This window comes from Homalodisca vitripennis, chromosome X (genome assembly GCF_021130785.1).
Source record: "Homalodisca vitripennis isolate AUS2020 chromosome X, UT_GWSS_2.1, whole genome shotgun sequence".
Classification (NCBI taxonomy): Eukaryota; Metazoa; Arthropoda; class Insecta; order Hemiptera; family Cicadellidae; genus Homalodisca; species Homalodisca vitripennis.
Window position 1 is genome coordinate 140877702 of NC_060215.1, and position 13525 is coordinate 140891226.

Consider the following 13525-nt stretch of genomic DNA (forward strand, 5'->3'; position numbering starts at 1 on the left):
TGGATGTCAGTCAACACCTTTAGCTTTCTACACCACTCATGTACAACATTATCACTCATTATGTTTTCTCCGTAAACACAGCACATTCTCTGATGGATTTCTGCTGCACTATTCCCTTCTGCTTGCAAGAAATGAATTCCTTAATTCACTTTACTTGCTCCTTAATTCAAACTTGGTGAGAGAATCAATAGAGGCGGCCATATACATGCAACTATAGCTCCAGCGCAAACTACCTAATTAAACTCAGCAGTGACAAATGGTGTATCAGGGAATGTGCGCGATCAACTACTGCCCAAACCTTGAACCTGTCACGTGTCTGACTGGCTATCATGACGTGAGATCGGAGGTTAAAAAAAACCAGCCCTTGTACTTATTCCAAAAAGTTGTAATGTAACAAGAAGAAAAGAAGAAATAATAATGTGTATGTTACAGTCATTGAACTTACACATAGCTGTGAATATCTTCCGAACATTAGTAAGCCCGATCAAGTTTCTTGTGACGAGATAGTCAGCAATGTAACAAAACACAACAGACGACAGATAACTTAGCAGGAATGGCAGGCCACTGAGCACTCCATTCTGGAACAGAAACAATAAATATGTTTCAATCTTAATACCACGGTCCAGCAGGCATTGTACAACTTATGGCTCCAGAACTATAAAGTGTAAGTAATGAAACTATTCAAGAATCAAAATAATGGCTTTAAATACATGGCTTTTACGTAATGAGGTTGAAGTTATCAGGGTCGTGGTTATTATTCAAACTGTGTTTTCATTGATTCATATGTTTATTTGGATGAATAAATACATACAAGTAAAAAATTGCTACTTTAGAGATTTAATTCGTATCATCTCGTGTTTGTTGTCATCATAAAAGCACAATTCAGAGAAACACCTTCTGACATGAAATTAGTGTGTTTTTAAAAAAATATAAAGAAAGTTTTCAAAGGTCTCTGAACACGCAAGTTTCTTGATTTATTTTCACATGTTTGACATTTGTATTGTAACTTTGATAACTGTTTTTCATACACCCTTACACTCTGTAAAAGATTAAATTGTTATAAAATTGAAATTAGTGGGAAATTTCTGTTGCAAATAATTATGTATTCATTCATATACAGGGTGTATATTATGTCTGGAAACACCCAAATATATCCTTTAATAATTTAAATATAAATTTGAAACCTCTTTACAATCGTGATAGAGATTGGGCATCTACTTTTTGGAACAATGTTTTGTTATGTCACACCAACGGGGGACGTCCTGCCGAGGGTATCGTTAATATTCTTAATGGAAGCCTATACCTTGTGATACAAAATTTTAAAGGTAATAGCTTACTGAATTGAATGCCACAAACCGCATCTCAAAGGAATTATTCTATCAGAAAATAGAGCATTTTTAGTATTGAAAATTTACTGATGTTTCAACAATGTAATTTTAACATGGTTCTTGCCACAAAATGTGTTACACCAATTTTTTAAATGTTCAATTAAAATAAAATAAACAATTTTATTTTTTAAGCTGGTTTTCATTGGTACAAATTTACCAGTTTTTATTACAATGAATAAAAAACTTATGAGTCACTTTCTCTGATTACTTATGAATCTGTACTTGGTGTTTTCCAGTCAGCAGGAAGGTTTAAAGAGACAAAGGTCACTAGCCTATGAGAAACATTATATTGTGTTATTAATCATCTGGTCTACAGGTTTCAGTTGTTTGAGCATGGAGCTTTCACTAGACAGGTCTAAGCTTGGGAATTACAAATGGACAAAGGTCATATCATTCCTGTCGAGTTAATCAGTGTCTCTGAAGCATTGCTGTCAACAAGTTATCTAATTACAGTAGTTCAGTTTTTTATTTGGCATTTTAATGGAATTGTCTGAAAGAGAACGAATTACTCTGTTGATGATGCGAGGATATGGCGATCGTCAAAGATCTTATCGGGAAGTTTGTAATTTGTTTAATGACACTTTCCCAGAAAGGAATCCCATAAGTGTTTCAACAATATCAAAAACTATTGAGCGTTTTGAAATGGACAGGGAGTGTACGTAATCGGCCAAAGTCGGGTAGGATACAATCTGCAACAGATGAAGAACATGCACTAGATGTTTTGCAAAACATTTATTGAAGACCCACATACATCGCTCAGAAAAGCTGCACAGCAACATGATATGCAACCCTATGTCTGTGAGTAAGATTTTGAAAATTAATTAAATACAAACCATTTAAAGTTCATTTAGTCCAACAGTTAAGTGAGGATGATTACGACAGAAGAGTTGAGTTTTTGTGAACTTGTGATGCTCAAATGTGATGACAATAGAGATTTTCTGACCAACATACTATTTTCTGATGAGGCAACTTTTTTCCTAAATGGCAATGTTAACAGGCACAATTGCCGTTACTGGGCTAGTGAAAACCCACATTGGATTACTGAGTCCCATTCACAGCAACCACAAAAAAACTGAACGTATGGTGTGGAATTTTAGGTAACAAAATTGTTGGACCCTTTTTCATCAATGGAAATTTAAATGCCGAACTTTACTACAATATGCTCCAAAATGAAATAATCCCAGCTATTCAAATTGCATCAGGAGAATACTTTGATAATGTATGGTTTCAGCAGGATGGTGGCTCCACCCCATTATGGGAGACAGGTAAGAGAGTATTTGGATTTAAGGTTTCCTCATAAATGGATTGGCCGAAGAGGAGAAATCGAATGGCCCTCCAAGATCTCCGGATTTGTCACCAATCGATTTATTTCCTATGGGGTCATTTAAAATCCAATGTTTATAGAAGAAAGCCTCATAATTTGGAAGACCTAAGAAACAGGATTATAGAGGAGATTGCTTTGATAACTGAAGAAATGTTAGGCAACTCTGTCGAATCATTTTACACAAGATTGGGCTCATTGTCAAACCGTAGAAGGAACACAGTTTTCGAACAAATTGCTTTGACACCAAATGCAGGTAAAACTTTTGTTGTAAGACTTTTCTAACAGCATACATTATATTTTTTATTTGTAATAAGAAATCAATAACATAAGTATTTCCATTAATTGTACTGTAATAAAAAACTGGCAAATTTGTGCTAATAGAAACCAGCTTAAAATGAAATTTTTGTTTTATTTAATTGAACATTTAAAAAAATGCTAAAAAATTAGTGTAACACATTTTGTGGCAAGAAACCATGTTAAAATTACATTGTTGAACATCAGTAAATTTTCAATACTAAAAATGCTCTATTTTCTGATAGAATAATTTCCTTTGAGATGCGGTTTGTGGCATTCAAATTTAGTAAGCTATTACCTTTAAAAAATTATGTATCACAAGGTATAGGCTTCCATTAAGAATATTCACGATACCCTCGGCAGGACGTCCCCCGTTGGTGTGACATAACAAAAACATTGTTCCAAAAAGTAGATGCCCAATCTCTATCACGATTGTAAGAGGTTTCAAATTTATATATTTAAATTATTAAAGGATATATTTGGGTGTTTCCAGACATAATATACACCCTGTATAGTAAACACAACAGATACAATATGAACACAGCTGTTTTAAACACACATTAAATGAAAACAGTGATTTAGTATTATAGTTTAAACAATTTTAATGTATACTATATATTCACCTTATGTGCAAATTACAATTTAAGACTTGAATAATTTAATAATTTATTTATAATATCAATGTAAAACTTTCTCTTTTTAAATACTTTTGGATAATAGGAAAAAATGTAGGGAATTTTTGGGGAATTTGAAAAATGAAGACTGTTGGAGCAGTAAAGCTTTCCAGCACATAACGTTTTTCTAAACACCATAACATTCTTTTGCCTACCATGTTACCTAGTGTACTTTTACAGTGATGAATAAATTAGACTTTGGTGGCTTTTAATCATAATTACAGGCATTCCATGTGGACTGGTGTTTTGGTGATGTGCATATGTTTAGACTAAAATAATAGAAGTTGAAATATTTTTCACTATCAGTGAATAAATTTATTTGTTTCATACTCACAAGTTTGGGAGTGACTTTGCACATGGTGTACAGTAATAAGATCTTTGCACAATAACATTTTAATTCATCACTAGAAACTGTAATAAACATATATTATTTTATTTTCATGTAAGGAAAGTTTCTCAATTACAATTTAAAATTTTTTAGTGAAGTTTTATCCAATTACAAATGAACACTTTATACTGACAGTAAGTCTCTGATTTTACTGTTTGGACTGATTTCCTGTAATCAGTTTCGATAGTACCGGCAGTCCTTACTACAGGTCACAGCTTGTCCTGAACTCAATGTACATTTGTAATCAGCTTGGTTTGTTTACTTTATGATACCAGGTGCGTCAAGATTAAGGAACTTGACTTCTTTAACTGAGAACCTGATTTCTGATTATAAGTGATTATTTGTACTGAACTTTGTTATCAATATTAATGTGAAATAAATAATACCTTTATTAAATTAAAGTAAAATTACTTAGTTGTAAAAGATTATTTTTTATTTTTCTTATTATGCTAATGCTAAACTATTCATCAAGTACGATTGATTAACCCTTTGAGCCCCGGACCTAAAAATATAGTTTGTGCAAATTTTTACCAAGTCTAGTTTTGCAAGTAACTGTCTAAAAACCCCAAGGCCTTTTCAGTGATTTTGTACGATTTCATTTGAAAAATCATACCATCACTAATATTCTAGCTAATGGCCTAAATAATACATTAAAATGTTTGGAATAAGGTACTTTACCAATAAAAAATTCAATAAAGGCTAGAAAATTTTATGTACTTTTATATATGTAAAATAACGCATATGTGCAAACTAAAAAAAAGAAAAAGGTATTTAACATTTTTTTAGAAATAAAACAAGGAACAATTAACCTGTGGGAAATAATTTTATTTCATTTGTCATGTTATTGCAAGCATACAAAAAAATTTTCAGACAGATTAGTTCAATAATAAATATTTTGTAAAATATTTCTTTTAAATGACACAAAACCGACGTACTAGGCCTAGGTTGTGTAACATTATTCTGAGCTGATGTAGATGGTATCTCAGGTGTTAAGTCTTTAGCACTAAATAAGCCTACATTTCTGCCATTGTCACTATCATATTTTAGGATCATACGTCAGATCAAGGTCACTATCATCGTCAAAAATATCAGATAATACCGAATCGTCATCTGAAAAGTCAATATTCAATTGTCTGTCAACTTTACTTGAATGTTCAGCTAGGTTTGAGTAACCCATTATTTACAAAATAAAACAATATTTCATACTGAAAGTACCGAAACAATAATATAACTGTCTACTTACACAAACGTAACGAACATCAAAATAAACATAGAAGTGGAACAACACAACACAGTCTACTAAACGTAAACAATGACACAGCAGATGCAGATGTTGTTCTTAGTAACAGCTGATCTTCTTACTCTTTCTTTAGGAGTAGTGTAAATATTATTTAGTAACCTTTGACCATGCAATCATATTGTATATGTATGAAAATAACATTATAAGTTCTAAAACCACTGGTGTCGCTAAAATTAAACACTTAAGAGCCATTTATAATAACTTTATATCATACCGACGACATATCATATCCTCGGCTGGGGTTTCTCGCACTATTTTTACCGCCGGAATATCGTCGGCCTGGGGTTTTTAGACAGTGAAATTTACCGACGATATACCGGCGGCTGGGGCTCAAAGGGTTAATAAAATGATTTCTTCACATACTCGAGTTAACACTAAGATTGATTTCCAAATAAATGATTTAGTTTTTGCCAAAGTTAAGGGTTACCCCCACTGGCCTGCAAAAGTACCGAGTGTGGACAGTATAACTTATAAAAATATAAAAAAAATATGAGGTACAATTTTTTACTACACATGAGACTTCTAAACTCAACAAAGGGGATATTTGTTATTATTATGATAACAGATTAAAGTACACGCTGGAAGTGGTTGCTTCAAAACACAGGGAAAAAAGCCCAGTTTGAAGTTGGCAAAGCTAGCGAGCTTATGAAAACTCCTGGCAAAACAACCAGTCCATCGGTAGTTAAAATTATAGAATCACCAATTTCTCAGCTACATCAATCTGAAGTGCCTCAGAGTTCGACACCTATTTCTCAACAGAGAGATAGACTCACACCTAATATGAGTGAGGGCTTAAGTACATTATGTGTAACCAAAGATGTGGTTGTTAACACCCTTGAGTGCCTGGATTTGAGTTTCCAGGTGGGTGCTTTAACAGATAGGTGTATTGAGCTAGAAAAGGCATTAATTGACGAAAAAATATGAATTCTGCAATGAAAACACACCCAAGTAATGATTTCTTCACAAACATTCTTCAGCAGGAACTAAATAAAAACAAAATGGAAAATGAAAACTTGAAATCAATTATTGATATTTAACAAAATGACAATAAAAAACTATTGGAGGAAATAAATCAGCAAAAAAATTCCTCTAAATGTTTCCAATGTTATCCACCTCTGAATAACTCATGGCACACAGTCAAAAGAAAATCAAGTAGTTTGCACAATCTAAATGTAAGTAAAATTGAATGTGAAAATGGGTATGCTGTGTTATTAAATGAAAATTCCAATTACAACAAAAAATCAATATCAGAAGAAGAAATAAAGACAAAAAAATCAAATGAACAAAATAATAAGAAAACAATAATTAAAAATGTAAAACACTAATGTTTCTTGTAAAATGGAAATAAATAAGAGTAAACAAAAAATACTGATACTTGCTGACAGTCATGGAAAGTGTCTTGATAATATGATTGAACAACGGAGCTCATAGTTCTGTCCATGGATCCTTCTTTTTCCTTGTGATAATTAACGATTTATCAAAAAATTATGGTGTGAATTCTATCATCTATGCTGACGATTCAACTCTGTTCTCCTGTCATAATAATCTGGAGAGTTAAAGGCTACAATGGCTGCAGCTCATAGTGATGCTCAGAAATGGTTCACAACAAACAAACTTCTCTGTAATGAAAGTAAAACATATTACTTAGCCTTACTCAAAACAATCACAAATCTGTCAAATTACTGGGAATTTGTATTGACACAAAATTGAGTTGGAACGATGAAGCAAAAAACTTTTGAGAGTTGCTTTACTGTTTTAGAAATTAAGATCTATAATATCTACTAAGTACTTTAGGACAGCATATTTTGGATTATTCCAATCACATATTGCTTACGGCTTGATATTATGGGGCCATTCTGTAGCAGTCTCAGATCTGTTAATCATCCAAAAAAGGGTTATTAGAACCATTTGTCATGCTGCACCATTAGATCATTGCAAATGCCTATTTATACAGTTACAAATACCTACCATAATTAATCTCTACATTTACCATATTATATTATACACTAAAGCAAACCTCAGAAACTTTTTCATTAGAAATCAATTTCATACACACAACACCAGAAATAAAAATAAGCTTGACATTCCTTAACATTGACTGATAGAAATTTGTATCATCCAATATGGTACATTGAGTAAGATTTTTTAACAAGCTTCCAGAAATTGCTCATGTTACTCCCATAACCAATTTAAAAAGAACATTTTATTTGTGGCTAAATAATCCATTTTATTCAATTGGCGAGTTTTTAAATATGAATGTCAATATTCAGTTTTAAATCATTGGGTTTTAATTTTAATTTTAAAATATATGTTTATTTTACAACTGTAAGGTAAATGTTTTTGAGTCTGTTAAATCTGTTTTGTGGTTTCCAATTATGGTTTCTTTCTATATTAGTATGTTTTATACTATAGGGTTTTTCATTTTGGGCGGGTAGATATTGGTAGCCTGTGGCAGCCATGTTGTTTTTGTGTCAGCTGTTTAATTAGTGTATTGTTGTTCAGCAAGTACTGCCATTTCATTACAATTTATTTAATCATGCCAAGTTACACGATTGTGCAGCACGTTCAGATGATCACGTGAACTTTATTATCAAAGTGAGTGTTCACCAGTTAAAACGTTACAAGCGCTGTGACCATTTTATGACAGGCCCTTCAATTTCAATGTTTGGTAGCTAAATTCGAGAAGACCGGTTCGGTAAACAAACAGCCTACACCCAGACGTCAAAGGAACAGCAGATCTATCGAGAACGTTGCCACTGTCCGTGAAAGTGTGCAGAGGAACCCGAGGCAGTCAATTCGTCGCCATGCACAAGAACTCAGGCTTTTGCAAACTTCAACTTGGCGAATTTTCCGTCTGGATTTAGGCCTGCATCCGTACAAAGTCCAACTGACCCAGGAGCTTAAAGCTTAGGACCATAGAAAACGCCGATTGTTCGCCGAGTGGGCTTTGGAGTGTTTGGAAGAGGACCCTAATTTCGGCCGAAAAATTATCTTCAGCGACAAAGCACATTTCTGGATGAATGGCTATGTTAACAAGCATAATTTTTGTACATGGGACAATGCAAACCCACATGAGGTTCACCAGGTAGCGGTGCATCCATAAAAAGTTACTGTTTGGTGCGGATTTTGGGCTGGTGGTGTGATTAATCCGTATTTTTTTAAAAAACAACGTTGGTGAGGCACTGTCAACGGCGAACGCTACAGAAAGATGATAACTGATTTCTTTTGGCCGAACAATATGGATGTAAACAACATGTGGTTTCAGCAGGACGGCTCTACGTACCACACAGCAAACGAAACCATGAACAATTTGAGGGTATGGTTATCTCTCACAGAGGTGACGTGAATTGGCCACAGAGATTGTGTGATTTGTCGCCCCTAGAATTTTTTTATGGGGTTTTCTGAAGTCGCAGGTCTATGCCAATAGGCCTCAATCAACCTATGAGCTTAAGATCAACATAACCCAGGCCATCGCTCAAATTCAACTGGATTTATGCGGCAGAGTAATTGAAAATTGGACCACTCGAATCCGTACTATTGTGAGAAACCGCAGTGGACATTTGAACGATGTTATATTCCACACATAATTGCATACATGACCCTTTCAAATGAAAAATAAATTTTGTTAATATATCATACATAGGTTGTTTTATTTCATCTCAACATCTACCCGCCCAAAATGAAAAACCCTATAAAATTGTATTGACAATGCCTATTTCATTGTATATATGATCAACGGCAATAAATGTCATATGTCTTATGTCATTCAGTGATAGTCCAAGATTAGGTATGAGTGTTGTAAAGATTTCAAAGATAACTAACCTCTTACCAATCATTTTCACAGGTTTAAGCCGGCTGTAAATCAGAAATCAGAATGCTTTATTCAACACCTTCAAGACATGCTTTAACGTCATTACACATATTTGTTATATTGGTACATGTATGTCAAAAAATGTAGTGAAACAACATTGAGTTTTACTCCATAATAAGTGTTATACTTCCACCACTTTTACAAAATTATTTTTTAGAAAGATTTTTTTGAATATGATTTAATTATATATTTAAAATTACCTCCCATGGTTCTATGGCTAAAGATAAAACTGTACAAGTGTTTGAGGTTTAGCACTGTTCTTATGAAACCAATATCAAGATATCCTCCAAAACAGCTGACTACTAAGGATCAAATACCTTTATGTGTACTTAAACTCAATCAGGACGTAGAATCAAATTCCCGTTTGTAGAAAATTGTTTCATAAAAATTAAGTTTGGATATTAACATATTTAGTGTTGTTCTTTCTATTAACATAGATAAATTTTGATTTTTTTGTAAAAACCAACATACATTTTTACTTTTTTGACTACATAAAACACATTATCCTGTATCAAAACTTTTATGCCTTAAAACGAAATGTACATTCTTTGTTAATGTCAAATGAAACTCTAGACAAAGTGTATTTAATTTAAAAGGATATTTAATTAGACTTCGTGGGGAAGTGATTGTCCGTTAAGTACCTCAAGACTAAGTGCTAAGGTCTTAATTTAATTTATATTGATGGCATAATAAAATGTTATGAAATAAAATCAAAAGAAACTGCTTTGGATTTCCTCCTATATAATGGACAGCAACATGTTGAAATTGAGTATGTGAGTGATTCCAGATATTGTTAACACTTAATAAATACAATTTCAAATAACAAACTGTAAAGCATGGAGTGTCCCAGGAATCCATAATGGGTCCTTTACTATTGTTATGCTATTTAGGAGGTTTGCCAGAGAAAGTTAGTATAAGTTCTATGTGTTATTATGCAGACGATACTAATTTAATTATTAAAGGCAAGTTGAACAATATCATAGAAACATCGGCTGATCTAGATTAATTAAATATTAAATATTTCTTAAATGGTAAAAACTAAATTCAATAAATCTAATTTTTTTTATATTTATCAACTAAGCAAAACAAAAAATAACGTAACCTGGATATAAAAACTCGCTAGCAAGAACAAATCACACAACATTTTTAGGATTAACAATTTATAATAATTTATATTAGCCAAATCATATTGAGAATCTAGTGAGTGCAATGTCATCAGGAATTTATGCACTATGGCAAAAGTAAAAAATGTGTGATTCAGCCACTTTAAAAACCATTTATCATTTTTTTAACCCTTTGACGTCGGCGCTATTTCACGTGCGCTGTGCCTGAGTGTCGGTGCGCACGAGACCTGCCTGCCCTCGCTGGGCAGCAGGATTTCACTCAAATCTCACATCCCGTGCATCGTTCTAGTCATTTGCCTTTAACTTTCTTATTTTTTATTCAATTGGTTCAGAGCAGAGTTTTTGTTTTGTAAAACTAAATTACCTTTATTTTGAGTTAATCTTGCAAATTTTCCGACAATTAATATATGTGTTTTACATTAATTTAGTTTAAAAAACTTGTGTTTCATTACATTTTAAGCATGTTTTGTGGTAAAAAAAACCTAGAATTAAGCTGTTTTCAAATACTTATCATTGAAATTAGTTTAGCTTATGTTAGATTTTACTTAGCAAAGAAACATTTTATAATACACCAATACGTTTTTATAGTTACAAATTGTATTGAGTAGAGTTCAGTAAATTAAAGTTATTTACACAGATTGAAATAGTTTTTAGTATGATTTTCAAGTCCTTTTAGTAAGGTAGGATGGTGTGATACCTTTGAAAGCAAGGATCCAAACACAATCCTACATCAAAACCACTGCAGTAGATAGTGGATCTCTTCTCTCTTTCGGCTTTGCGACACACTACATAGAGTCGTCGAGTGTTGGATTGTTTTGGCCAGTGATTACTATTTCTAGCAGAAAACCTAGTGGTTTCTCGTATGGTACGACTCTAAACAAATCGCTCAGTGGGACCAAAACGAAGAATAAGTCCTTGGACAAGCTTCAGTCGAAAGTCACTAAGAGGCTTCTTTGTTCCATTTTCAGTTTTGTAGAGAATATAGCTGTTCAATACCAGTATCCAAAAAATTAAAGAATAGTTTCCTTGCAAGTAAATGTTTCAAAACAAAGTCAACAATTCCGATTAGTTTTTTGTGAAAAATACAACCTTTTACAAAAAAAAACAAACAAAAAACATTTGGCATGAAAAGGTTATTGTTTAGGAGATACAAAATAAAGAACAAAGCACTACAGCGCGGGACAGCAGGTGTCCCGCTCGCTACTCAGCCACCTAAGTATGCCGGGTCAGACGCTGTCCCGCGTGCTACTCAGCCACCCAAGTATGCCGGGTCAGACGCTGTCCCGCGTGCTACTCGGCCACTCATCACGAGTGGGACAGATGCTGTCCCTTTACAAAAAAAGGGACATAAAAATTAAGCTTGGATAAAAAAAATTGTTGACACTGTTTAACAATTATTTTCAAAGCTAAATGATTACAATTTATTGAAGTAATTTCAAAGGTTTCTGTTTTGTTAATCAAAGTATATTGGTCCTATTCTATTTTATAATATACCATACTTATTTCTATTTGTTCAAATACATTGTTATGTATGACTTATTGAATAAAGTATATTTTGACTTTGAAACACCTCACACAAAGTCCAATGAATTAATCTGCTATTTTAATAATACCACTAATAATCCTAAGAATTAAATTAAATTATTGAACTAATCCAATAACTAAAATGTAGGTGATTTTCAACAAGTACTTTATTCTAAAACTCATTTACAGGTCATAAAAATGTTGGCACAAATCTTTTTAAAAATAGTCAAAATTCAACTAAAAACCAAACAGATTACAGAGGAAAGTGACGCTTATTTATTGTTTTTTTTTTTTTGGTTGTACAGATATTTTATTTGTGAACTGTAACAAGGTTATTTCACCTACGTACTTACTAGATAAGCTCCTATATTTAGTTATGTTTCTGACCATAAGGATATGCTCCAACCAAGGAATGGAAGCTTTCAGTCAATACCGCCCTGTGAGAGGGGGTGTCAGTAGTTGACCAAAGTGGGTGCCTCTCTAAAACCTCTGACACTGAATGAGAAAATCGCTACTAACTTTATCATCAACAGAACTATTATGCAACTAATTAAACACTCACTGAATCAGGAAGGTGGTTGACAGTAAAGAGACAAACCTTTTGAATACTAAATCCGAGAACAGTCTTCATGTACATTGGTCCACGAATAATAAAAGAGTACTGGACCCAGATACGGCCAAACGTTGTGATTCCTATGGCCCAAGCAGGGAATGATGTCAGTATAGCTCTCCAAGGTACCTTCATTGACTGAAACAGAAAAGTTATCATATTTACGTCTGTGGAATGATGACAATTTAATGGACATAGATATGGCCAAACGTTGTGATTCCTATGGCCCAAGCAGGGAATGGTGTCAGTATAGCTCTCCAAGGTACCTTCATTGACTGAAACAGAACAGTTATCATATTTACGTCTGTGGAATGATGACAATTTAATGGACATAGATACGGCTAAACATTGAGATTCCTATGGCCCAAGCAGGGAATGGTGTCAGTATAGCTCACTAAGGTACCTCAATCCGGTGGGGGAACAGCATCCTCATCGGTATCAGCCACTTTCCCAGAAGGAATCGTGGGTGATGTAACCTCCTCGTCTTGTGCTGTAACTTCTAAGGGAGAGGCAGGGCAAGAGGAGGAAGCCACCTTCCCTTATCACTATTCCAGTGTTACTAGGGTAGAAAACCTTTTCTCCCTTTTGGTTTGGTCTTTAAATTGAGAGTAATCCCCTATCCCTCCCTTTCCTGATGTCCCCCCCATTCTACCCACAACCCCAGACTAAGGTGTTATGCGAACCGTGGTGAGTCTCGTGGCTCTGGGGGTATATTCAGTCTCTTCAATGGAGCCTTCTGGGAACCAGAAGACACCCAGTCGTAATTACCCTTATCTTCCTATTCCAATCACTGGGAAGTTGGACTGCAAACACCCGGTTCTCGTGGGAACAGAATGGAGAATGAACTAACAAATAACAAAAACAAAACAGAAACTCAAGAGGTAAGTGAAACTCAACCAGAAGAACTACCGATTGAGCAACTAAGAACGTCTGAAATGTCCCAAATGGAGGAAGACAGGCATCTCTTGTCAGAAAGCAAAGTTTCGCCGGAAGAGCGAAAAAGAAGCGGCTCTTGAGAGGCGAACTAC

The 13525-nt window shown here is 33.9% G+C and overlaps 1 protein-coding gene across 1 annotated transcript in view; it reads right to left on the bottom strand.

The window, feature by feature from the left end:
* LOC124369640 (sialin-like) overlaps positions 1-13525 on the bottom strand; it is a 50125-nt gene that overhangs the window by 13329 nt on the left and 23271 nt on the right. The window contains exons 6-7 of the mRNA XM_046827691.1: positions 12486-12635; positions 446-578 (exon numbers count right to left, since the gene is read on the bottom strand). Of these exons, the coding sequence (XP_046683647.1) occupies positions 446-578; positions 12486-12635 (283 nt within the window). The remainder of the gene's footprint in view (positions 1-445; positions 579-12485; positions 12636-13525) is intronic.